At 26.9% G+C, this 25,322-nt stretch overlaps 2 protein-coding genes and 1 pseudogene across 4 annotated transcripts; 2 read left to right on the forward strand and 1 right to left on the reverse strand.

Annotated features, from left to right (window-relative positions):
- Positions 1-2,706, forward strand: part of LOC115033564 — an 8,470-nt pseudogene extending 5,764 nt beyond the window's left edge.
- A 228-nt stretch (positions 2,707-2,934) lies between these two features.
- On the reverse strand, positions 2,935-16,264 carry LOC100167899 (condensin complex subunit 1). 2 transcript variants are annotated; one of them, XM_008187102.3, is made up of 25 exons: positions 15,971-16,262; positions 15,773-15,910; positions 14,699-14,877; positions 14,458-14,618; positions 14,245-14,395; positions 13,607-13,873; positions 13,322-13,483; positions 13,091-13,261; positions 12,872-13,034; positions 12,415-12,577; positions 11,283-11,460; positions 7,219-7,494; positions 6,950-7,152; positions 5,585-5,710; positions 5,406-5,526; positions 5,266-5,341; positions 5,055-5,142; positions 4,863-4,968; positions 4,701-4,807; positions 4,500-4,617; positions 4,304-4,431; positions 4,067-4,206; positions 3,870-4,002; positions 3,425-3,780; positions 2,935-3,357 (listed from the first exon to the last, which is right to left on the reverse strand). In XM_008187102.3, exons 1-25 carry the CDS (start codon positions 16,086-16,088, stop codon positions 3,029-3,031), a joined length of 4,158 nt encoding a protein of 1,385 aa, XP_008185324.2. In that variant the 5' UTR covers positions 16,089-16,262; the 3' UTR covers positions 2,935-3,028. The 2 variants fall into 2 exon arrangements, with proteins under 2 accessions (XP_008185324.2, XP_029344246.1); XM_029488386.1 differs by lacking the exon at positions 13,091-13,261 and having other exon boundaries at positions 15,971-16,264.
- Positions 16,265-20,675: 4,411 nt separating this feature from the next.
- Positions 20,676-24,651, forward strand: Csn5 (COP9 complex homolog subunit 5). Of its 2 annotated transcripts, none has more exon segments than NM_001162990.1 (5): positions 20,676-21,012; positions 21,088-21,255; positions 22,559-22,793; positions 23,666-23,860; positions 23,945-24,651. In NM_001162990.1, coding segments are annotated over 4 exon segments (1,020 nt in total). In that variant the 5' UTR covers positions 20,676-21,012; positions 21,088-21,100; the 3' UTR covers positions 24,380-24,651.
- The last annotated feature ends 671 nt before the right edge of the window (positions 24,652-25,322 follow it).

A 25,322-nucleotide genomic window follows, 5' to 3' on the forward strand; every position in this document is an offset into this window, starting at 1 on the left:
AGGATAATCTACCTTTATCAAAAAAAAAATATCTATAAGAAACTCAAATTAAATTTTTATGAGCGTTTCAAATTCATATTTTTACAACATTCGATATTCACTCGATTTCTTACGTAACGATTTTCTTATTTTGTTGTAATTAAAAAACAAGAGACTGTAAAAACTTGAAAATTTCACTGAATGTTTATATTAGCATTTTCTATATACGACAACATTTTGAAAATAATTTGACTTTTTTTGAGCTGTTTACGGACATTGTAAGTTTTCAATTTTTTTAGTTTTTTTTAGTTTTTGTTTTAAATTTTATTTGTTTGGTAAAAATGCATGAAAATTTAATGCAGGGCTCCTGATACATTGTTACAATAGCAGTTGAAAATATTAAAAATACATAGGCACAATTATTTTTTATAAACATTTGAAGTTGAAATTTTGACAAAATTTATCAAATTTAAAATTGAATAATTATTTTGTAGTTAAAAATTTATAAAATGTTCAACTTTTATATCTTAGGATTGAAAATTTAAAACAAGATTCCAAGTAATTATTTAATTCTGTTACCAAAAATTCTAAGAAATACATAAGCACAGTTTATTTTTATAGTCGTTTTAAGTTCGAATTTGGACGAAATTACATATTAAAAAACCTGGAATAACTATTTTAGTTATTTTGTTGTGATTGTATAATATTATTCGTGGGTACTTGAAACTTCTAAAGTATACTATTATATATCTATGATAGTACCACGGTTTATTGTTGATGTATAACACGTTACCTAATGGATATTGTGACATGATTAATTTGGAATTTATTATTGATACCTATTATAGATACATTTTTTTTTAATACTATGGATAAGTATACCTATAATAGGTATGTCTAATACCCAGACTGACAAACCGTCTCCGCTCAGAATCGTTTTTCTTATACACTGATATTATATCATTGAATTCAAATTTAATACTATCCATTATACAGTGACCTACTTGTAAGTTGTAACCTACTGTACAGCAGAGCGACATCCACTTACCCACCTTTTTTTACTTGGACGGAGGGACGGACTAAACTAATACCCAAAATAATTTTTATTTAAATTTGGAGTGGATCTAAATTGTGTTGTCAAAGATAAACCTAATGAATACCTAGGAATTTTACATTTTTTAATATAAAAATATTTTTCATCCTATCTATGGTTTTGACTAGTAATGTTTAACCTTTTTGACTTGCGATCTACTGTTTTTGATACAATATTTTCACGACTCGTGTCACCTTTGTAGGCCATAAAATAAAAAAGACTAAGCTGATAATTTTGCGTAATTTCCCGTGCATAAATGTGCCCAAAACATTTCCAAAAAAGTTTCAATAAACATTTGTTTAAGTTTGGAATCACAAGTACCTAAGCTCAATTTATTGACTTTAGTAGACATTTTAACTATCATTATATCTACTGTAAAATAAGGTTCTTCAATTCATTCATAACTTATTCGAATCCATAATTTATAATTTTATAATAAACCAATTTTTTTTAAAACAAAAAAGACTTTTCACGAGCCATTTTTATAGATTACGCGACCCAGGATTTTGTAGCGATACCGGTTGAATACCACTGGCTTAGATTTCCTAATACCTTGCTATTTATTATATTATTGTTTGTTTGTATTTATGTCTAGTTAATAGTTCGAAGATATTATGTACCTACAATAAACTATCTTTGACAACAACTTAGATCCATTCTTAATTTTAATAAAAATTGATTTGAGCATTTGTTTGTAAATATCTGTGAACTAGTGTTCACAATTGACATACCTAGCTAGGTATGCGTCTATATCACAAATTATAATTATTAAGATATTAACACTGATAATTATAAATTTTTTTATTTCCTACCGAAATATGTAGGTAGGTATTATTTCTATCAATAAAAATTTCGAAAAATAATGTGAATATAAAATATAAATCCATATTCACTTACATATTACATAGGCACATATAGTTAAATATATTATATTTGGAAATTTGGAGTAGACTTGACCAATTTTTATGAAATTTTTTATGCATATTCAGTAGGTATGAGGATTGGCTAACATCTATTTTTCATACCCCTAAGTGATAAGGGTTGTCCAGAAAAAAATAAGTTTGAGTTATAAATATTCAAAGTTTAGATGAGAGGAGAAGTGGACAAACATTTTGCGGGGTAACCCCGTACAACTCCACTACGCTCTTCTAAATTTTGAATATTTATAACTCATAAACTACTTGCCCCAAATACTAAGAAAAATATTCTGCTTTGGAATATAAAATTAAAACCCTATGTTGTCATTCAAAAAAGTAAAAAACTTAAAAAATTATAAAGATAAAAAATATTTGAAAATATAATTTTTTAAGAAAAACGTTGTTTTATAAGCGACTTGAAACTATGTAAAAAAATATTTTCAAAAAATTTTACACTTTTTGAAATAATGAGTGTTGTTTGATAAAAGAATCACCCGGTATAATTAATGAGTATACAAATAAACAATAATAAATAGTATTATACAAAATTCAAACCGTCCAAAATAAATGGTTGTCACTTGTCAGTAACATCTTAAAATAATAAAATTTGTTCATTTTATAATACAAAGTTATGGAAAGTTAGAAAATTTAGGACTTCAACCTGAGGCCCCTAATACAACCATGGTCTTGGGTCCCGTTGCAATGCACCCCCGCTAAATCCGGCACTATAGGTATCTAATAAATCAAGCTAAAATAATATTAAAAAAAAATAGTTTATTAATATCCCTAATTTATATTATAAATACATTATAAATATCATTCCATTAATATGAACTATAAAAATATATAAAAAAATAAAATCAACAAAATATGGTCATATTAATATAGTTATTAACCTATAAAGTATAACAAGGATATGCAGATAACCATTAACATATTATTAATATTTCATTAAAAATATAATTGAAAACAAACAAATCCCATGAATGAAAAAAAATAAAATACAGAAAATAATAAATATGATGATTTTTTTTATCATTTAGGTTTTATACCGTGGACTTTTCTTACTCAAACTTCCAAACTTATTCCGTCTTGTAGTTCGTTTAATTACATTAATTTTATCATTGTCAATTTCAGTATCTTCATTGACTTTAATATGAACAATCTTTTGAACATTACTTGCACCACTTGTACGAGCAATTTCTTCATCATTTTCTTCTTCTTCGCTATCATTTTCCATCAGTCTTCTTTTAACTTTGCTACGACATCTAGCACTTCGTTTCGTTACCAACTGTAATGGTTCGATTTCATCTCCTGAGGATTCATTGGTAATACTTATAGGTGCTTTCTTTCTTACTGTATTTAAACCTTAATACAAATATAATAATTAAACAACTGATTAAAAATTAATATTTTAGATTTAAGTAATATTTACGTTTTCCAGGAGTTTTTTGGGAAAGCAGAACAGCAAAGTCTTCATCTTTTACAATTTTTTCAATCTTACTAGTTAGTTCATTTAATATTTCTTTAGTTGCTGGTTTTGCCGTTTTAGAATTCGCACTTATGAGTATATTAAAGTTATTGTAAACTCTAGGGTTTTTAAGTTTGTTAGTGTAGTAAGATATATTGTCTGAGAGCTTAGTTAGGCTTTTGTCTGTATACTTAATAAGTGTCAAGCAATAAGATATATAATATTCTTGAATTTTATTATCTGATTCTTTTAGTCTTATACATAATTTGTCAACTAAAGATTCAATTTGGCGTTCTTTGTTAATAAGTGGAAGTAAAAATCTAAAAAGTAAAAGCATAATAGTATATTTGTTTATATACATACACATATGTTTCAAACATAGGTATATATTATATATACATATATTTACTTCATGATTGACTGAAAATCAGTTTCTGGTACCAAATCATCAGGGTTGGACAAGGTTGAAATAATATCAGATAAGACATTGTAAAGAGTGTTTCCTTTTTCTGCAATAACCCCAAAAAATTGTCTTGCAATGTCTGTAAGTAATCAATATAATTAGTTTAAATAGTAGTCAAACATCTAAACATTTTATAAACATACAATTAATATTTTGTTCTTCATCAACAAGCAGTTTGGCAATACCAGCAATCTGTCCTCGAACTTTTATCATTTCTTGACGTATAAGGTCTATAATAGTGATTAAAGTACTATAGCGAACCTGATTACATTTGTCATGTAACCTTAAAATGTGTACAACAATTGAAAATTAAAATATTTTTAAAACAATTATAGTTAAATTTGGTTATTTTAAACAATTTTATTATTATTTAACATTACTTTGCATAAAGTTTATCAGTACAAGGTTCCATCAAATTTGGATGCCTGAAAACCAACCAGCCAAATCCAGATACGAGATCAATAGCTGTTTCCAAGTTATCAGAATTTGCCATTAGATTTAGAAACATCTATAGTAAAATGATATATTTTTAATGTTATTTATAAACCTATAAATTATTTTTAAAAAAACCCAAACCGGTAAGTGTTTGTGACAAAATGAAGTAGAAATCAGCATAAACTTCATCAAAGAAATAATACTATTTGTCTTCAAATCTAAATCTTTTGAACTACATGCATTTATTAATATATGTTTTCTGTAGAAAAGTTAAAGTTAAAAATTAAAAAATATAATATATTAAATTATAAATTAAAAATAATAAACATATTAAATTCTTACGAAAAGTGAGCAAATATTCCATTTTCCTTTAAAAGTTGTTTATCACATATTTGTCGGATTCGATCATTGATAGCCTCTATTTCAGCTGCTTCAGAATCATGTACATTCTATAAAAAAAATGCATATAGAGCAAAAGTAATAATACAATAATTTGTTTTATACTTCATCTTCTTTAGCTTTGTCCATTTTTAATTTTTTAGTTTGGTATTTATCTCTCACGTTTTGTATTAACTCTTTTGCAATATAATTGTCTAAATGTTCATACTGTCTAAAAAATAATAATTAATGTTTAAATAACAAATAGAAATTAATGTATAGTATTATGTATTAACAATATGAAAATAATAATTTTACTGTAATGCAATGTGACCAATGATAAAAATAAATTTTGCAAGCATATTAGTATTTGATTGAACATAGATTTCATTCTTCTGAGAGGAACCTAAAAAATTATTTATTGATATAATTAAGTGATAGTATGTTTGAAATGTATTTAACAGAAAAAAATTAACATATTTTTCAAACGTGTAAAAAGAGTACTTTAAATTATACATTATTTGCTTACCATCTTTGTTATTTAACATAGAATTATACAATGTTTCAATCAATGTCATACAAGTAGCATCTGGTTGAATTGTCAACTAAAACATAAACACAATTACAGTATTCAGTTTTTCTTTATTATAGATAACATGAAAAACTTACTTTATAAATTATGTTAACGGCATTTGAAGCAACATCATTGAATATTTGAACTTCAGATTCATTAAAACATTTTTTTACTAGACTAAATACTCTTTTAACTAGTTCGTGATTGTCAGAAAATCTGGTCATATATTTAAAATGTTATATATTTATTAAAATAAAATTATAAAGTTAATTACCTTTTAAAATGTTCTTGAGTAATTGGTTCCAATATTTGACAATTATATATAAATAATTGAAAGTCATCACAAAATCCATACTGGAGAATAGATTCTAAGTTCCCCAATGCAATAGAAGGCTGTGTGCTGAAATAAAACAGTAAAAAGTATTTTTAAATTTACAATATATCAATAATATTAAAAATATGAATAGTTTGAAAATAAATAAATTTAACATTTAGACTTTTAAGTAAAAAATAATGAATTAAGATTATAATTTTATTTTAAATAATCATTGGGAAATTGTTTTTCTTAGGATAACAAAATCTGGAATAATTATAGAATATATTGAATAAATTTATAATTGTAATAAATAAATAGTACTAAGACATATGGTTAATTTTTGTTTATGTTTGTTCTTTACAATACACCTTGGGGCAAAGAAGACATAAATAATATTAAAATATATTAACATCTACTTAATTTTTTTTTTTTTTTAACTAAATATTATCTTTTGCCAAGAGGTCTAATCTATCTATATATATATAAAAGTAGCTGATCCCGTGCACTTTGTTGCACATTGAAAATGCCAACTCTATATGAATAATATGTTTTATATATTACCATAGTAACCATTTATATACAAAAAATTCCATCAGAAATCTCAAAATAATATATAAATGGTTGCCATGGTAATATGGACTGACAGACATACATTAATTTATATTAGAGAGATTATTATTATTCAATAAAAATGATTATATGTATATTCATGATTTATTTACACATAGGAGCGCTACAATATGTATTGACATTCGGATAAGTCAATTATAATTCCAATAATATAGGTTCATATAACGGAGTTTTAAATAATTGAGATTCTACTGCATATACAACTGCATGTACATTTGTACAGGGCTTATAAACTTTAAACTACAGAACCTATTAACACCAAATTGTATAGACATAATCCTTGAGACTCAAGGAGTGTACTTAGCTTTGTTTTTCAACCCATATAGCTATGTAGGTTGTTATTAGCTGAATCACATTTGAATTTCATTTTTGTAATGGTTTTATCGACACTACCAGAAAAAAAAAAATTCTTTTAGTGCAGCACAACATTTGCTAGTTCAGGTAGTACTATTATGTAAGGACACCATATAACTTATAATTTAGTCAATATAAGGTTTTATCCAACAGGATACCATATTATTTTAAAGTCAACTGTACAATATTATATTTTTTAACACCCTTTCATAAATATAATAGTCATAAAAAGTTAATCTACAACATAAAAAAAAAAATTAAGTTAAAAGCTTTAAATATTTTAACTTTATTATTACACTATGATATACAAAATATTTAATTAAATTATATTAATGATACCTGGCCAGCAACGACAAAATAAGAGCAGCAACTACTCGATCTTCATCATTAATATCTTTAGATTTAGTCAACCATGCCCATAACACCATAATGCATTCATCATCTAGTGTTTTATTTTTTAACCATTCATTTAGTAAAGCTTTAAATGCTCTTCTATTAGTTACATTTAAAGTTTTTATTAAACATATAAGTCTGGTCATAATCTAAAAATAAAAAAATTTTAGTACATTATAGTTGTAAAAATTAAATCAATATTATGTTTTTATTACAGTTACAGGCCGTGTAGTAGATGAGTCCTTGTCTTCTTCAATTTTCAAATATATTGTTTTATACGAATTCACCATAGCTTCTTTAATATTAGAATCAGATGAAAATATTAATGTAAGCATAGCGTCAATACCAGACTGACAATGAGGTACACCAAATTTATAAGCTGTTGTAAAAAAGTCAATAGCTTCTAATGACTCAGATGGAGTATTCCCAAACATCAAGTGACTTATAGTATTTAATGCTTTTTTAATAGTGTGTAAATACTCGGTATAATCCTAAAATTAAATTATTAATTTAGTAGACAATTCCTTATAATTGAATTAAAATAATATATTAGATAATAGAAATTCTTGAGAATTCCCTATTTCATAAGCGATTGATTTAGTTTCTATTATTTGAGTTCAAACAAGACACAAAACTCATCAACAAGGCATATGCAAATTGAACACATACAGTGTAAACTGAAACGTGCACATATGATACATGGGCACTGATTATAATAAAATTCATACTAATATACTGATATATATTTCTAAATTAAAAATAGGAACATTATTTAGCTAGGACAATTTATTAATAAACTAATGATTATAATGTAAATTTTCACAGCTTATCTGGGCGATAAAACTGGATAATTGTGACAGTTTTGTTGAGTACATTAAATAAATTATGAACGACAATCAGTCAATATTAATTTTCCAATTTTATTTTAGGTGTTTGAAAACATTTTTGTCACGGTCATGGTGTTTATGTTAAATGCTCGATATTCAGTTCATCAGTCATTAATTTTATAATAATTCTTTTCTTGGGGGACGGACTGGCCGAGCGAACTAAGGTATCGGTTACGACGCACACAATTGCCGGTTTGAAACCCGGCTATGGGCGGCTGTGTCACTGTGCCTGGAGAGAGAGACTGCCATCCCCCACCCGGGCATGGCAGATACCTACGGGTGCCCACGGATGGGTATGATTTTTTTAAACTCAGTTAAGTTAATTTAATATACACCAATAACAAATAGTTAAAAGTTAAAAGTCAATTTAACTATAGGTTAACTCAGTGAAGTTAAAAGTTAATATACACTTTTTGTTAGCTTTTAATTAAGTTAAATAAAAGTTAATTTGTTTATACAACACTAGCGTACTTAATTTTTTTCCAACCCAAAATTAAATTATACACTAAAGTGTTTATACTTTATACAGTATTTCCATATAAGTTAAATTTGAATGATATACATTTTTAACTTTAAACAATTCACGGTAAATATTTTTTGACATGAAAACAAAATAGACCGAAATAGGGAAATATAATTAAATTAAAAACAAAATAAATTAACTTAACTTACTTCTTAAAATTAAAAATTAATTTGTTAATTCCACGTTAATTAAAAAAGTTGAAATAAAATTAACTTTGTAACTAAACTTTAACTTTTTAACTTGTTAATGCCCAGCTTTGCGGGTGCCCACTAGAAAATTCTGTCAAACTAACAAACACACGTGTTTAAACCCTTTAAACCTACAGAAGTTACTACTTATAAGTTATATAAGTCCATCAATTTATAATATATTACTATAAGATATTAAACATAGTACCTCTTTTAAGATTCTTAAAGAAAATCGCAACTTTACAACTACAAGAACAACATTTAGGTGTATAACCATTGACTATAAATATGTCCGTTAGGGTGGTCCTTCCTTATGGGAGAAGAAAAAAAAATTATTTTTTTTTATGCAGGACCCTCCCATTTTTTTAAGTGTTTTAAAATAATAATTTGAGGTGAATTTGGTTATGATGACTTACATCCTTCTCGTGCCGCAAGAGGGATGAAAAATGATCAAATAGGGTAGTTTTGTGGTTTTTCCAATTTAACTCAAAAAATATTGACCTTATCGTAAAAATGTATAGAACATTTATTGTAGCGTTAATTACTGTCTATAAAAAAAGTATAAATTAACATTTCTTGTAAATCTAGTATTTTTGCACGAAAATAGCAAAATACAAATTATTTAATTTATTCGCTAAAATTGATATTATTATGGTTATTATATTATATCTATTAATTATTCAAGTATACAATTAAATATATTAAAATAAATGAATGTAACATTTAATTTTCTAAAAAAAATGTTATTTGTTAGTTTTATTTGATCGACCAGTTCAATGTTATACTTGGATTTATGAAATTGTAAGCTAAAAATAAACAAAAAATTACCACTGTCACGATCTCTTGTAATTGCTATCGCTTTTCTACAGTTATTATTATGATTATCCAATGGCCAATAGCGTCAACAGCAATAACCATTAGCTATATAACTCGTTTACAATCGGCAAACGATTACGGACAGCACATGCCATAAATTGTTATCTTAGTTTTATTTGATGAAATTTGTAGTATATCAATATTAGTGTGTTAGTTGTCAACAAGTTTTTGGTAGACGATATTGTATTAAATAATATAAAATGCGGCGACAAAATATTCATCTGATCGGTTCAATGAAAAATCAAATTCTAGGTAGCAAACATTGTCCGTGGCATAAAATAATCCCCCCAGTAGATGGCAGGATGACGAAAATACTGGCGATTACAAGAGTATGGTCGATTACTAATCACGCGCCCGCACCATAACTAAAATCAGTAATCCACTGTTGTATTAATTAGGTAAAGTATGTAATAATTATCAACATTTTTAGTTTTAATAGAATATTTTATTAATTTAAAAGATTTGTAAAAGAAATTATATAATCTGCTATCTTTTATGCAATCTACCCAAATGTAATATAAATAAATTATTAATTAGTATAATAATATAATATATTAATATGTTTATTACAAAATGTAAGCAAATTATATGTGAAAACAATTATTATAATTGAAAACAATAAAAAATTAAAACCACTGCAAATGCAAAATAATGAAAAAATTAATGCTAGAATTTACTAACCTAACTAAACTAACTCTAGAGATATTGAAATGTAATTAAATGTACTAACAGCAGATATAAATATGAGTGGCAATGTGACATGAGTTTTCAAATATCAACACATACAATAAATCGATAAAAAAGGAGTTCAAATGGGTACAAATCTGCTGTACAGTAGTATCGACTGGTTCACTATAATAGAACTGTTAAATTGTAATTCAATGAAACAATATCATTGTTTACGAAATACGATTCTGAGCGAAGACAGTATTACTAAGGGCCCGTTTTACAATCATAGTTTAAACCTCGGTTACGCTTGAACCACTGATTTTACCGGCCGAATTCGGTGGTTTAACCGGAGTTCAACTATTGTAATACGGGCCCTAAGTATATTTTATGATATTATTGCAAATAATTTATTTTATTGTTATGAATACAGTAAGTTGAATTAATTTGCATACTTCAAACATTTTTAATTATTATCAACAATATTATTATTATTATTAATATTATTATTGACAATAAATAATTTTTTACGAGATCGAAAATCTTGTAAATTGAATAAATGGTGTTCCTCAGTGTTTACATAATAGCAGTAAAAAAATATTAAAGATACATAAGCAAGATTTTTTTTTTTAAAATCATTTTAAGTTAGAATTGTGACAAAATTATTTGGTACCTAATAAAAAATATAGAAAATGTTCAATTTTTGTAGCTAAGGATTGAAAATTTATACATGGTTTCCCAAAAGTATACTAAGCATACCTATCTAGCTATTAAATCTAAAAAAATTAACAAACTGTTTTTTTTTATGGATAGTTTAATTTCAAATTTTGTGACAAAAGACTAACAATTTTAATTATTTTATTGTAATTTAAAAATATAATTTATGTACATGGAAGTTTTGAAGTACATTATTATAGATTATACACAAAAGGGCTTTTTCAAATGGAATGTTTTTAGCAAAAATTAATGCAGCCTACTTGATAAGTATCATTATTAATAGTAAAATAAATTACTTTAATATCAATAACATACAATATACATAGTAATAGGACCCACTTTCCCACCTTTATTAAATTGAATTCATGGGACATAACACATAACATTTTCTTGAAAAATATATAAACAAATATATTAGATACCTGAAGGTATGCAATTTTAGATTCTGTTGAGAAAATAAGAAAATTTATTTCATCTGAGGTCATCTGTTTCAAATTATCCATGTTAATTGATCCCATTGATCCCATTGTATTTTCACAGTACCAAATATTTTTTAATACTAAAAAATATTGTTTTGACAAGTGTATTTCATCTTCCAGTCTGAAATTAATTTTTAGAATATTTAAAATTTAAATCAACAATATTAAACATTAATTAAATTATTATTATTATTATTATAATAACAAACATGTTTGGCTCTTTCAGAGGTATTAAAAAAATTCAAATCAATATACGATATGTATGTGTAAAAGTATAGCACTGTATATATCCACATACTGCATACTACACGTAGTATAGACGTCAATCACCAAATTGCAATGCAACATGTTTTTATCGAGAAGTATAAATCGCATGAGAATTATAGTGCTACAACAGACACATATACATTATATTGGTTTCAGGATAAATTACATTACACTACCCAATGACGAGGTATACTCAAAATATATTATAGCAGTCGAGTTTCCCGATACTTTAATGTACACATTAAAAATATTGAAAATAAATAAAATAATCAATTATAATGGTACATTTGGCTCACAGCTAGATATTTATTCACTTTTTTATAGTAAATTGTATAGTTAAATCTATACTCTGTTCAAATTAAGATAGAACCGCTTGCTCAACCAAAACACGTCTTTCTTTTTTCGCGCATTCCAGATACTGGTGGGAACGGATGCACGGACGCCAGCACCGGCGTCGATGATCGACTACAGCTGGCGATGACTGTCGGCCAATCACAGAACGCAAAGCCATTGCAGGGAGGTCAGGCACTGTTCGGCGGCTGCATATGCAACGCGGTTCAATCTTAACCTGAACTAGTATATTATACAACAAATGCATGATACATTGATCATACTTTATATATACAATAATAAATTTAAAACACTATATTACACATTTTCTTATATCAATATAAGTAAAGACATTATAAACTATAAAGTTTTTTTTTTTAAATAATACTAAGTTTAATCAGGCTTAATTTTCAGAGTATTATATAAATCATCAACCCTATTGCACAGTTTTTAAACATACATAATTAATACTACATACTGAAATAGTGGTTCTTCCTTGAATGTATATCTTCCACGTAATGCATATTTTAAAGCAGACTTAAATTTGTGGGAAGTAATGTAACTTTTTATCTTTATCAAAACATCAGGTAACTCCATATCATTTAATATTTTGATTTCACCAAAAATGTTTGAACTTCTATCTAAAAACCATATTTAATTTCATATTTTTATTTAAATACAAAATAGAAGCTGTAGCCGCCAGTCAACATGCACCAACAAAACTATACTCTGCCAGTGAGAGAATGCATATCCCCCACACGTCACCCGGCTAACAAAACTGATTATGATGCGCAGAAAAACCGATTTTGGTCATCACGCTGCGCATTCTCTCGCTGGACATAATATAGGAAAGAGAATATAAGTTTGGGCCTACTGGCCATAAGAAAAAAATCGAATTATTAACTTTTAATAGGTAACTAACTAACTAAACTTACCTTCAACAATTTCCTTTAAAAACAATTTTAAAGGTGTCTCAATTGATGGCCACATATCTTCTTTGTTCATTTCAGAATCTAGTTTACCTTTAAGCACTCTTTTCATACATTTTAAATAGCAGTTTTCTTCTTTTAATTTATCATGTAGCTTGTCTTCTGTAAACTATAATTAATTTCTTAGAATATTAATTAATTTAAGTATTTGTTTTAATTTTTTACATCACAACTATATGGGTTTAATTTGATTAATGTTTTGATTAATTGAATAGCGCTTTTTGTAACATATGAACTTTTGTCATGTAGTTTTTCCTCAGCACAATTTAATATTACGCCATACATTTGTTTTGGCAAACAGTCTTCATTTATTATGGCCGTAAACAACTGTAATATCTAATCATTTATGGATTAAACGATGAATAAATTAAAATAAATGATATTTTATGTACTTACTTTAGATCGAACAAATGCATTTACATCTAATAGATGATCTTGCATGATAATTATATAATCGTCCCTCGTTTTCCTCTGAAGTTCATCCAATTCATCATTATTCAAAACATGAATAATCAATTCTTTCAGAACACTTAAGACGCAAATCCTCATAGTATACGGCTGAAATAAATATTTTAATAATAAAAACTTAAAAATAATAATAATAATGAAAAAAATACCTCATAATTAATAAATATTATCTAAAATTTAGTTTCTAAAACATAAATAACATATATTACTTACATCAGATTCTAAGCATGGCAATAAATGTTCAATATTTGGCAATAACAATTGAGGGCAATGCCTGGCAATTTCCACAAGAAAAGCACAACAAGATTTACCGCCTGTTATTTCCTGATTATTTGTTTCTTTGATACCTTCCATTTCTCCTGTTTCTGCGATTTCTTTGACAATTAGTTCAATCAATGAAGATCGGTTATCTCCAGACTCAATTATTTGTAACACAGTTTTAGCCAGGGGCAATGACAAATGTTCATATAATTTCAGCAGCTAAATAAACATAAAATATATGTATTGACAAATAATAATAAAAAAAAAAAAAAAAACGTTTAAATAATATATTAATGATACTCGACATTTTTTGTTGACAAATTTCAGTTTAATTTTAAAAATTAGACAAACTATTATATAATCTAGATTTATTAAAATATGTTTATTAGATATGAGCCTTAGTCTTGTCGTGTCTTAGTTTCAGCTAATTAAACTATGAATTGAGTTCAATTGGATTTTTGCCACATAAGATAAATATTTTTTAATTAAATGTATACTCCTTTTGATATAGCATGCACATATTGATATATTAAATAGATTAATAAGAAAATACAAAAATTATGCAAGATTATAAACATAAATAAACTTACTTGAACTACTCTGGTTTTAAAATCATGAGCATGATCATAGTCAGTAATAAGTATTTCTAGAATTTGCATAACACTGTCACGAAGTGATTTGGTTCGTACAAAAGCAATACTAGGATTTTCCAACTGAGTGTAACAACAAGAAGCAACATACCTGAAAATACAGAATAATAATGATTAATTCAGAGAAAAATTATAATAATTTATTATACTTACGATACAAAAGTATGATCAATATAAGGAGGATCATATAATTGAGTAATATTATTTGAAATAATATTGTAAATTGCTCTCAGCCCGATACACAAATTATCTTCCCAATTCCAATTATAATCAGAAGTATGCTTTTGAATCATGTCCTGCTTTTTATTTCTACCCTATAAATATTCAATGTAATTAAAAGCTAAGTAAAAGTATTAATTTATAAACTATAGGTTATTTGGTGAAAATAAAATACTTTTGTTTCAAGAAGTAATAGTTTATAATCAGTTTCAATTTTTGTGTTGAAACTATGAACAAACTCAACAAAGAGATAAATATTCATTTTTATGATATTTGTAAATTGATGTCGAAGATCTAGTGACATATCTTCAATCTCTCCATAACTTGAGAAAAACGATGCAATAATATTTAAACCTAAAAATATTAAATGGTTTTTTTTTAGTAAATAGTCATAACATTTAAAAACAAAAATTGTATTTTTTTATTTCAAACATAAGTAAATGCATAAGTAATTTAAAATTATTTTAAAAAATGTTAAAAAAAACTATTAATAACTTGTTTCTTTTGTAAATTACTATAATGATAATTTATTGAGTAATTTATGATTTTATGATAATATAAATTATTGCTAGGAATTTACAAATTACTTATTTTACAACATAATATGTAATGTAAAATTAATAATATATTTTTATTTCAAGAAACAGATTAGTTTTTTTTTTTTAATATCTTAGGTACCAATTATTTATCATTTTGAAAAACATTTTAGTTTTGTATCTAGGTTAAATCAAATTTCTTGAGCATTTAAATCTAATACCTAAAAGTTATAACAGATCTAGGTATGTAGGACTTCTATAAATTACTTATATTTATTCCAAATATTTTTAATAATATTGGCTATGTGTCTAGGGAGTGGGGACACTGATATATTTTTTAACTTTTCCCCTAAATTGTTATAGGTACAACAGGTACCAGTAGGTAAATGTAATAATTAAAATTTTATCAAAAAATGTATTAATCGAATACCTTTGACAAAAACAAAAAAAAATCAAGACAACTGTACTAGAAAGTTATGATTATTATTTATTAAACACTACAAGTATCATATTGATAACATAATAATTTATATGACATGTTTTATACTAGAAACAATAGAGTAGATGTAAAAGTCTAAACTGAATTTGACCATAAATGTTTACAATTGTATTAATATTAACTAGGCAGTAAGTACCTACTTTGAAAATTTTTCCACTAAATATAACAATAATATCAAATTAATAAACATACTATCAAATACAATATAACTTACTCTTAACAAGAATTTTTTCATAAACGTAATGTAAGTCGTTATAGTCAGTCTGATCAATAAACTCAATCACTGAAAAAATTGTATCAAAATTTTTATATATAAACTGTGCACCTTCTGATTTCAATTCTTCGTAGCATGCTGAAAACATTAAATAAATAAATGCGTTAACATTCCAAGTATTACTGTAAAATAACTCACCTTTTATATGTGGTTTCAATTCTTTGGGTTTTAATAACTTTTCAACCCTATACTCTATGGTAGATGGTGTTCGCAATTTATTTCGATCAGTATAAATAAAAAAATCTTTGTAAGCCATTGTGTATGTTTTTAAACTGTTGGAAACTCAATGACTGTTTTGAAAAACGTACTTTTAGTCAATTTCGTGATGTAAAAAATACTGTTTACGCTAAAAAAACCGCCATATTCATTATCAAATGTAACAGTTCAATGTTAGCGAGCCGCGGCCGAGTAAATAAACAATATTATTATTATTTCCCATGATTCTATTCGATTTCATGCCGCCGCATGGGTGATTAGCATGGAAGAGACTATTTGGTCATATATTGTATAATAACTAGATACCCGACTTCTTCTTATCAATGGCGCTGGCAGCCATTTACAACTCGGGCAAAATAGTATTATCAGTATATAATATGTATATGAATAAATGTAAACATTGCCAAAGTTGCAAATGGCGTCGGGCATCATAATTTAAAATGTTGTTGTATATGGAGTCGGGCATCTAGTTATTATACATATCTGTGGGATCTCCAACCTATTTTTACGGCGGGCCAAATTTGATATACGCATTATACTTACATTATACTTATCTGTGGATATACGCTTTGGCATCGCGGGCCAACATTTTTAGAAATGTTGTCTAAAAAAAAAAAAAAGCTCGATAACTTCAAGCTGGTAAAGTTTCTATTTTTATGGCAAAAGGAGAGACGGGCCGTAGGTTGGATACCCCTGTTATATAAGTTAACCTATTAAACGGCATTACTATTTACAACGAGACACGAGTAATTAACTCGAAAAATTTTATTCTTAAAATAAATTTGTTCTCATAATATTGATGTATTATATACAATTAATTGATGGTTTTTTAAATTGAAGTAAGGGCCGCATCAAAATCTACCACGGGCCGCGGGTTGGACACCCCTGCCATATGGCATAGAATAGAGATTACCAAATAACAAGGTTTGATCGCAATGAGACGCATTTTCGTTATGGGCTGCGCACGTACTAGTATCAAATAATACCATAGAACAATATAATACTTATAGGCTGGTTCTTACGACCTCCGGTTAAAGTTAACCGACACTTAACCGGCAGAATTCGTGTTGGTTAACTTTAACCGGACATTGTAAATCATAAAAAAAAAGAATCTCAACTGGCAGAGATTTTTAGATTTATTTACTCATGGAAATAATAATTTGTATTCATTATTCTGCATGTAAGCGGGGCTCCAGTCGATGAAAAAAAAGTGACTTTTAAGTGACCAATCAGCTGGACAAAACTGGGGGAATTAGGTGGGCTGATTTTATTCTTGAACACGGATTATGATTGATTAACAAGTTTACTAGGTTTTGCCAGAGGCGATTTTGAATATTTATTTTTTCAGCTGTGATATCCTAGAATAAAAATATGATATTATTGTGTTTATATTATTCATCATGATTCATGAGTATTCATGACACTATTAACAATTGGAATATTAACCATCGCCTCATGCAAAACCTAGTAAATTTGTTAATCAATCACAATCCATTTTCAAAATTAAAATCCGTCAAACCAAATTCCTCCAGTTTTATCTAGCTTATGTCCTATTGGTCTAAAAACCGCTTATTTGAAATTTAAAAAAGTTGATCATAATTTAAAAACTCCGTCATTTCCTCCGCGTACGTGAGTTAATTGCCGACGAATATAATAAATAACGACCGATATACCATATACCGGTATTATGCGGGGCTACTGTTATAATTCAGGACATAACTAGGAAATATTGACCGAAAACGATTTCAGATAAAACTCACACGGCCCTGAATACTGTACCATTGATAATTTAATTTGTTCAACTTTTAGCAAAGGGAGTGCTGGGGAACCGTTTTTCCAGCACGTGTATGGCAATAACCGTTTTTCTCATGTTTGGGGGGGTGTACAACATTTTATTTTGTTTGTACAAAATTGTACATAAAATAGTATATAAAACTGTCAACTTTTGGTATTAAAATTCGAAAGTGGCAAAATGGCAAAATATTTTATTTATAAAAGAGGAAAAGTACTAAGTAGGTGTCGAGTGTACCAAATCGATCGTTCAAAAAGTTTGAAAATTGAATGTCATGTTCATCATAAGTTTCCTATTTAAAAAATATCGAAAGCACAGTCACAATATTTTTTTATAACCGTTTAAAGTTAGAACATTCACAAAATTGGTGAAAATCACGTATATTTTAAAATTATTTTATAGATAAAAATGTATAGGTAAAATGTTCAATTTTTATAGCTAAGGGTTGAAAATTAAAAACAATGTTTTATAAAAATGTTATACTGTAACCAAAAAATATAAGAAATATATAAATAACATTTATTTAATAGACATATTTTTAAGTATGTTGTCGAAATTAGATATTTAAAGTTTAAAAACTTTTCTTTTATCAGTTTGGTACCGAAAATTGTTGAAAAATTCCTAGTTCATTTTTTAATTCAAATATTTTGTAGTCTTGTACATTTCCAGTATCTACAGCCACTCCAGAGAGATCTTTTTCAATCTTAAAAAGGTTGAAATGTTATCTAAGATCAACTATGAATGAAGTAATGTATTTTAGGACATATTTTTATAAAAATTATGTTATAACATAACTATATTAGATTCTGAGCGGAGTAATGAAGCTAGTGGTTTTACAATGGTGTTTATTTTTTTTTTATCCTGTATAAAAAATTTCTACCAGAAGGAGTCCTTCAATTTCAATACATAGTACCTTATCTTTTAGCAAATTGGATCAAGATGGTACTTTAGGGAGGTTATTTTTTGATTTTCTCAATAGTTCTTTAATGCCACGGGAAAAACCACCGAAAAACTACAAAGTAAATCAACTACAAAGCTGTACTAATATAGGCTATATTTTATCTCTCTCCTACCTGATAATATATTGTTCGCATAACCATAAGTGAAACTCACGGGCAACGCCACGCGGGATGGCTAAAAATTAAAATATAATATGATTCCATACATATTATGCAGAGCGAATTACACCCAAAAGAAGTTAATTAATCACAATATTTTTCCCGAGCAACGCCGAGTTATTCAGCTAGTAACAATACAAAATATCCAGGCTGACAAACCGTCTCCACTCATAATCGTTTGACTTATACAAATGTACAATGATATTATATATATATCAATGAATTCAAATTTAATTAAATCCATTGTAAATTCACCCACTTATAAGTCATATCCTACTGTACAGCAGAGCGACATCCACTTACAAGCTTTTTTTGGAATTGAAAATAAAGTTATGTGTTCGATAGTAAGATTACTTGCACACAATTTCACTCTACATTTACGATACATTTTTAATTTATTCAATTTTTTAATTTTTTAAAAACAATTATTAATAACAAGGTCAGGCGCGGACTGGTAAAATATGGTACAAGATACTACACTATTTAAAGGGCAATTAACAAACATTTTTGGGGCAAATTTCAAACATTTAGATTATATTTTATAAAATATTAATGTTTTATTTTGTTTAAAAAAAATATTGAATATACACTAAAAAGTAAAAACGTAAATTATCAAGTTACTACAAACTTTCAATCAAAATTGTACAATATAATAGATTACTAATAATCGTAAGTTGGTAACGATCTGCTGTTCATTAGGTGTCTAGACTCTAGAGTCTTTAAATATATAATAAATAATATTAGGCAAATATACTTTACGGCAAGGGATGCTGTATCATCCCAGCATTCCAGCCAGTCCTTGCCTGAACAAGGTCCAAGATAATTTTATATGATATACTATTTATAGAATATCATCAGAATATAATTACTGCTTAAAAAGAGTGAACAATTATTTAAGGCAGTGAACACTAATATTTATAAGGGAAACAGTGATAAAATAAATAACAATGCTGATAAATTATTTATATTTTATTTTAAAAGTCATAATAAGGTTGTAATAAGATTGTTCAAAGTCTTAACAAATTGTATAGTTAATTAGTAAGACAATTATTTGCGTATAATACTTCAATAAAAGTATGTTATACCACCTATAATTGGTTAATTCATCAATTTATTCTTATTGACTATAGAAACTAGAAAGTAACAGTATTTCAACCACAGGTGTAGGTAGACCTTAGTAGGAGATCCGGACATATTTAAATTTTTAAAAATGATTTATTTCATATTATTTGAAACTCAATACAATTTAAGTATTTAACGTTATTAGGGGAATTATTCAGTTTACAGGAAAGGGCAGCTGCCCATTCTGTCATCCTCGTACACATACTTATGGTTTCAACTATACATGTAATGATGTAAATTATAAACAATCTATTTTGAAAACTGTTTTAAGCTTAAGATAATTGGAAGGAATTTAAAAAACCAATATCATTGCTAGTGCAATACTACAATACAAAGCTAATATAATTACCTTGGATAAAACTAATTCATCCAACTGCTACTAATCTATGTGTTTACTAAAAAAATGAACACCTGAACAAATCTATAAAAATGTATTTGACTTTTAAAGATCATAATACAATTCAGAAAATGTATACAATTTAAAAAAAAAGGCGGTATTTTATATGAAAAAATAATTCTTAAATCACAGATAGCGCTGCGTCGCACGTGTGTATCATTGTATATCTTAAACCGTGGTAATTGTTCTGTGGTAATAGTTCATCATGGTAGGTACACCAGCAGTGAGTCAGAGACCAGTCCATAGATAAAAGATTATCAGTCACCAGCATATTATACAAAGAAGAAAGAATAGTGTATACACCGTCCAGTAGTCAGTAGATACTAAATAATAGATAGTTCGAATAGATAAACTTTTGAGTTTAGAGGCAAGTTCTAAGTGTTCGATGGTGTGAGTAGACGAAAAGTCAAAAACATAATTGACAAATTTGATGGTTATAACTTAAAAGATATCACATATACATCCGGTTGATAAGGTTCAATTTTTAAGAAGTACCTAATCCAATTAATTTGCTAGACATTCAGATATCTTAAAAGTAAAAACGTTCGTTATGATCTTGGCTTTCTATATATTAAGCAAAATGTATGATTTAACTAATGTTCATATTTAGGTGGTTCTTTAATATGGCGTCTACATCAAGAGATTCTCAAGAAATCATTGCCAAAAAGACATGGGAATTGGAAAATAGTGTGCAAACCGTTAATACAGTCGACGACATATTCAAATATGACAAACAACAACAACAGGATATTTTGACTGCTAAACCTTGGGAGAAAGAGTAAGTTCATATTTTAATATTTTATAAATTATAAATTACAATAATTGATTTATAATGATCTGGCATATAAAATATGATTCACTAAGTGTGGTACTTATGCTCAATCCTATTTTTCTTTTATTAATTAATTTATTCAAATTATGATTTATAGAATTTTTAAGTATACTATTGTTAAGAATTTTTTACCAGAGGGGTGTCCTGTGAATTGTGATACTACAAACTTCTGTTTTTCAATTAAAAATCCCCCTTTTTTACTATAAATAGTTAAATGGATAATTTTTTTGTGTATGTTGATGTGTCTTATTCAAGATTCAAACTTGTAGTTTATCTGTTATAAAAATTTTTGTACTAAGAATAGTAATCTTCTAAAATTTTAAAATAATATAAAATAGCAGTTGTTTCAAATTTATTATTTTTTTATACTTGGAAATTTTTACAAATTATAAATGTCAATAGATTAATATTAATTTATACAAATTTCAAATCAAATCACCATAGCTGCCATATTTTTCAAACCTATTACCATGGCGCAACCATCAAAGGCGCAACTAGACCTCTAAAAAATGGGGTCCTATAATTCTAAATTCCTCATAGAACCGTGGCTCTTCGTCATTAATTATAACCAATTAATATTTAATATTATGACATAAGTCATACTTACCTATGGTCTATGAAGAATTTTTTTAATTTTTTTTTAAATAAATATTTTATAATTTAAAAACATGACATTGATGGTATTTTACTATAATAATAATAATTAGGCTTAAACCTAAAAAAATAGGGTGTGATAAATTTGAGCTTCGGGACGCTAAAGACCATTTTGCACCCCCCTAAGCGCGCCAATGGTTCTCATTTGAAAACCAAAAGTTTGTATCTCCATAGGGCACTCATTAAGCAGCAAAAAAAAATATCACGAATTTGAAAATATTGCATTTAAGTTTATTAAATCAGAAATTGAATAACTGCATAGTTAAAGAAAAAAATGGTAGTGAGCATGCTTGGTGGATTACTCTGTACATATATTGTATAAATTAGTTTTTATTTTGAATAAACTATGTTTTTGACATGTACATGCACAATAATATTTATTCATAAACTTATTCATATTATTTTGAGATAAAGAGTTAAATTAAGTTAGGTTTGAAATTTTCCAATTTATCATTAGCAACTTCAAAACTGGCTAAATGTTTGCAGTCTTATAGTAAGTCTAAAGCCTCAGCTTCCGCAGCCATCCCTTACACCAAATGTATTATATAGTTGTTGTAATATTTTGTATTGATATAAGTATTATTAAATTTTTCAGTCCACATTATTTTAAAGATATAAAAATATCCGCATTAGCTCTACTAAAAATGGTGATGCATGCTCGATCTGGTGGTATTTTGGAAATAATGGGTCTATTACTTGGCAAAGTTGAAGGTAATACTATGATTGTTATGGATTCTTTTGCTTTACCTGTTGAAGGAACAGAAACTAGAGTCAATGCCCAAGCACAAGCCTATGAGTACATGACGGCATACATTGAATCTGCTAAAGTAGTAAGTTTAAATTGAGTATAATATTGAATTATATGTTGTCATATGTGTCAGAGATGTTTGTAAAAATACTTGGTTGTCACTCGTTAGTGAACGACTTTACCACTTAAGTTACCCTATTACAAAAATCTTAAACATAATTTATACTTATTACCAGTGCCGCAACAACCGCAGGGGCAGCCAGGGCAATGTCCCTGTAGAGTGCCGTTAATCGTTGGCTCAGGGGGCCCCGACAGCGCCTCGCATCTATTTTAAATTTTTAAATAATTGCATTGTAATCTAACATTTAAATCAAACAAAATATATTCAATAAAAATATTTATTTTTATAATTTATTATAGTATCTAATTTGTTGTCGAAGATCGGGGCCCCTTATTTATTCATAATAATATCTATATTTATCTATAAATGATCACTGGGTAGTGGGTAGTGGGCCTTTGCATTATATTTTTAGGCTTTTTAAAAAAAAATCATCGTAATTATTTTTTTTTGTATAGGTAACCTCTAAAAAAATATTATGTACATAGACCTCAGGACCCCATACATTGACTTTGTCCGGGGCCCCAAGAATCCTTATTGTGGCACTGCTTATTACACTAAATTGAATAGATTGTTTAATACAAATAAATATAATTGTATGTTGTAGAAAAATTATAAATTTCACACAAATACATATTTTTATAAATGATAATATTGTTATTATGTCACATCACTATATTAATATTAGTATTAGGTAAAATATTTCAGGTGAAATTACACGGTATTGATACAGTTCACCTTAACCCTTTTTACAAGATCATAATACAATCTATATTATATAAATATTAATTCATAATTATTAGAATTTATCTTATATTATAATTAAATTTTTCTAGGTGGGACGTCAAGAAAATGCGATTGGTTGGTATCATAGCCACCCTGGCTATGGATGCTGGTTATCAGGTATTGATGTTTCTACACAAATGTTGAATCAAAATTTTCAAGAACCTTTTGTAGCAATTGTGATTGATCCAGTTAGAACAATTTCTGCTGGTAAAGTTTGTTTGGGGGCATTCCGTACTTATCCTAAGGCAAGTTTATAAGTTTTTTAATATTTAATCTTTTTATATCAATTTTAATTATAATACTATCCAAAACATAATTAAAATGTATAGGGTTATAAGCCAGCAAATGAAGAACCGTCTGAGTATCAAACTATTCCATTGAATAAAATCGAAGATTTTGGAGTACACTGTAAACAATACTATTCATTGGAAGTAAACTATTTCAAATCTTCCCTAGATCGACGTTTACTAGATTCATTATGGAATAAATATTGGGTGAACACTTTAAGCTCGTCCAGTTTAATAACCAATGCTGATTACCTAACTGGTCAAATAAATGATCTTTCCGATAAGCTAGAACAAGCAGACACTTCTCTGAGTCGTACATTTTTCGAGCCTGTTGATCGTACTAAAACTGAAAATAAATTGGTAAAAGCTACAAAGGATAGTAATAAAGCTACAATTGAAATATTATGTGGATTAATGTCTCAAACAATTAAAGAAGCTCTGTTTAATAGTTGTACACCAAAGAATAATCAACAATAAATAACAAATCTTTATTATAATTACTAAGTTAATAATTAAAATTCTCGACATAACCTATTATAATACTTACATTTTTTAAATAAATTATATATTATTTGCAAAATAAAAAAATTATGTTATTTTATCATCAAAACTGATGTAATATTAGCATTTATTAGGTGAAATGGCAAAAGAAATATTTTTGGTAAGAACATAATATTATGGAATATAGCATAAATAACATAATTTATATTAAAATGTAAATCATATTGTTTATGATTGAATACCTAGTATTTATTTATTTATTTATTTATTTTGAGTGACTAATGAGGTCATTAACATGTAGAACTGAAGGGGAGAAACAAGATTCCTCAAAAGTTTGTCTACCTTTATCAAAAAAAAATGTCTACAAGCAAATTTTTATGAGCGTTTGAAGTTCATATTTTTACAATTTTTATGATTTTTTAAGATTGAATATTCACTCGATTTATCATGTAGCGATTTTGTTATTTTGTTGCAATTCGAAAATAAATAACTGCAGATACATGAAAATTTGATTGGATGTTTAAATTCTCACTTTCTATACACCATATAATTTTCAAAATATTTTTAATTATTTTGAGCTGTTTACGGACAATTTCAAATTTCAATTTTTTAGTTTTTTTTCTATAAATATCAATAAAATTGTATTTATTGAGTAAAAAAGTGTGAAAATTAATGCAAGGCTCCCGATATATTGTTACAATAGCAGTTGAAAAATATTAAAAATACATTGGCACAATCTTTTTTTATAAAATGTAATAATTATTTTGTAGTTAAAACTTAAAATGTATAAAATGTTCAACTTTTATGGATAAGGATTGAAAATTTAAAACAAGGTTCCACGTAAATAGGTAAATATATTAATTTCTTTATTCACAATAATATCATCAAGATCAAATAATATATTTAGTAATTATTACTC

The sequence above is a fragment of the Acyrthosiphon pisum genome, chromosome A1 (assembly GCF_005508785.2).
Source record: "Acyrthosiphon pisum isolate AL4f chromosome A1, pea_aphid_22Mar2018_4r6ur, whole genome shotgun sequence".
NCBI lineage: Eukaryota > Metazoa > Arthropoda > Insecta > Hemiptera > Aphididae > Acyrthosiphon > Acyrthosiphon pisum.

Excerpts from the sequence above, each read along its gene's own strand:
- Csn5 (XM_008187100.1), top strand. The coding sequence starts at position 21,101 with ATGGCGTCTACATCAAGAGATTCTCAAGAAATCATTGCCAAAAAGACA. Across the intron at positions 21,256-22,558 it reads GCTAAACCTTGGGAGAAAGA|TCCACATTATTTTAAAGATA; the intron begins GTAAGTTCATAT and ends TAAATTTTTCAG. Across the intron at positions 23,861-23,944 it reads CATTCCGTACTTATCCTAAG|GGTTATAAGCCAGCAAATGA; the intron begins GCAAGTTTATAA and ends TAAAATGTATAG.
- LOC100167899 (XM_008187102.3), bottom strand. The coding sequence starts at position 16,088 with ATGGCTTACAAAGATTTTTTTATTTATACTGATCGAAATAAATTGCGA. Across the intron at positions 15,911-15,970 it reads ATTGAAACCACATATAAAAG|CATGCTACGAAGAATTGAAA; the intron begins GTGAGTTATTTT and ends TAATGTTTTCAG. Across the intron at positions 7,495-11,282 it reads CTAAAATTGCATACCTTCAG|GATTATACCGAGTATTTACA; the intron begins GTATCTAATATA and ends ATTTAATTTTAG.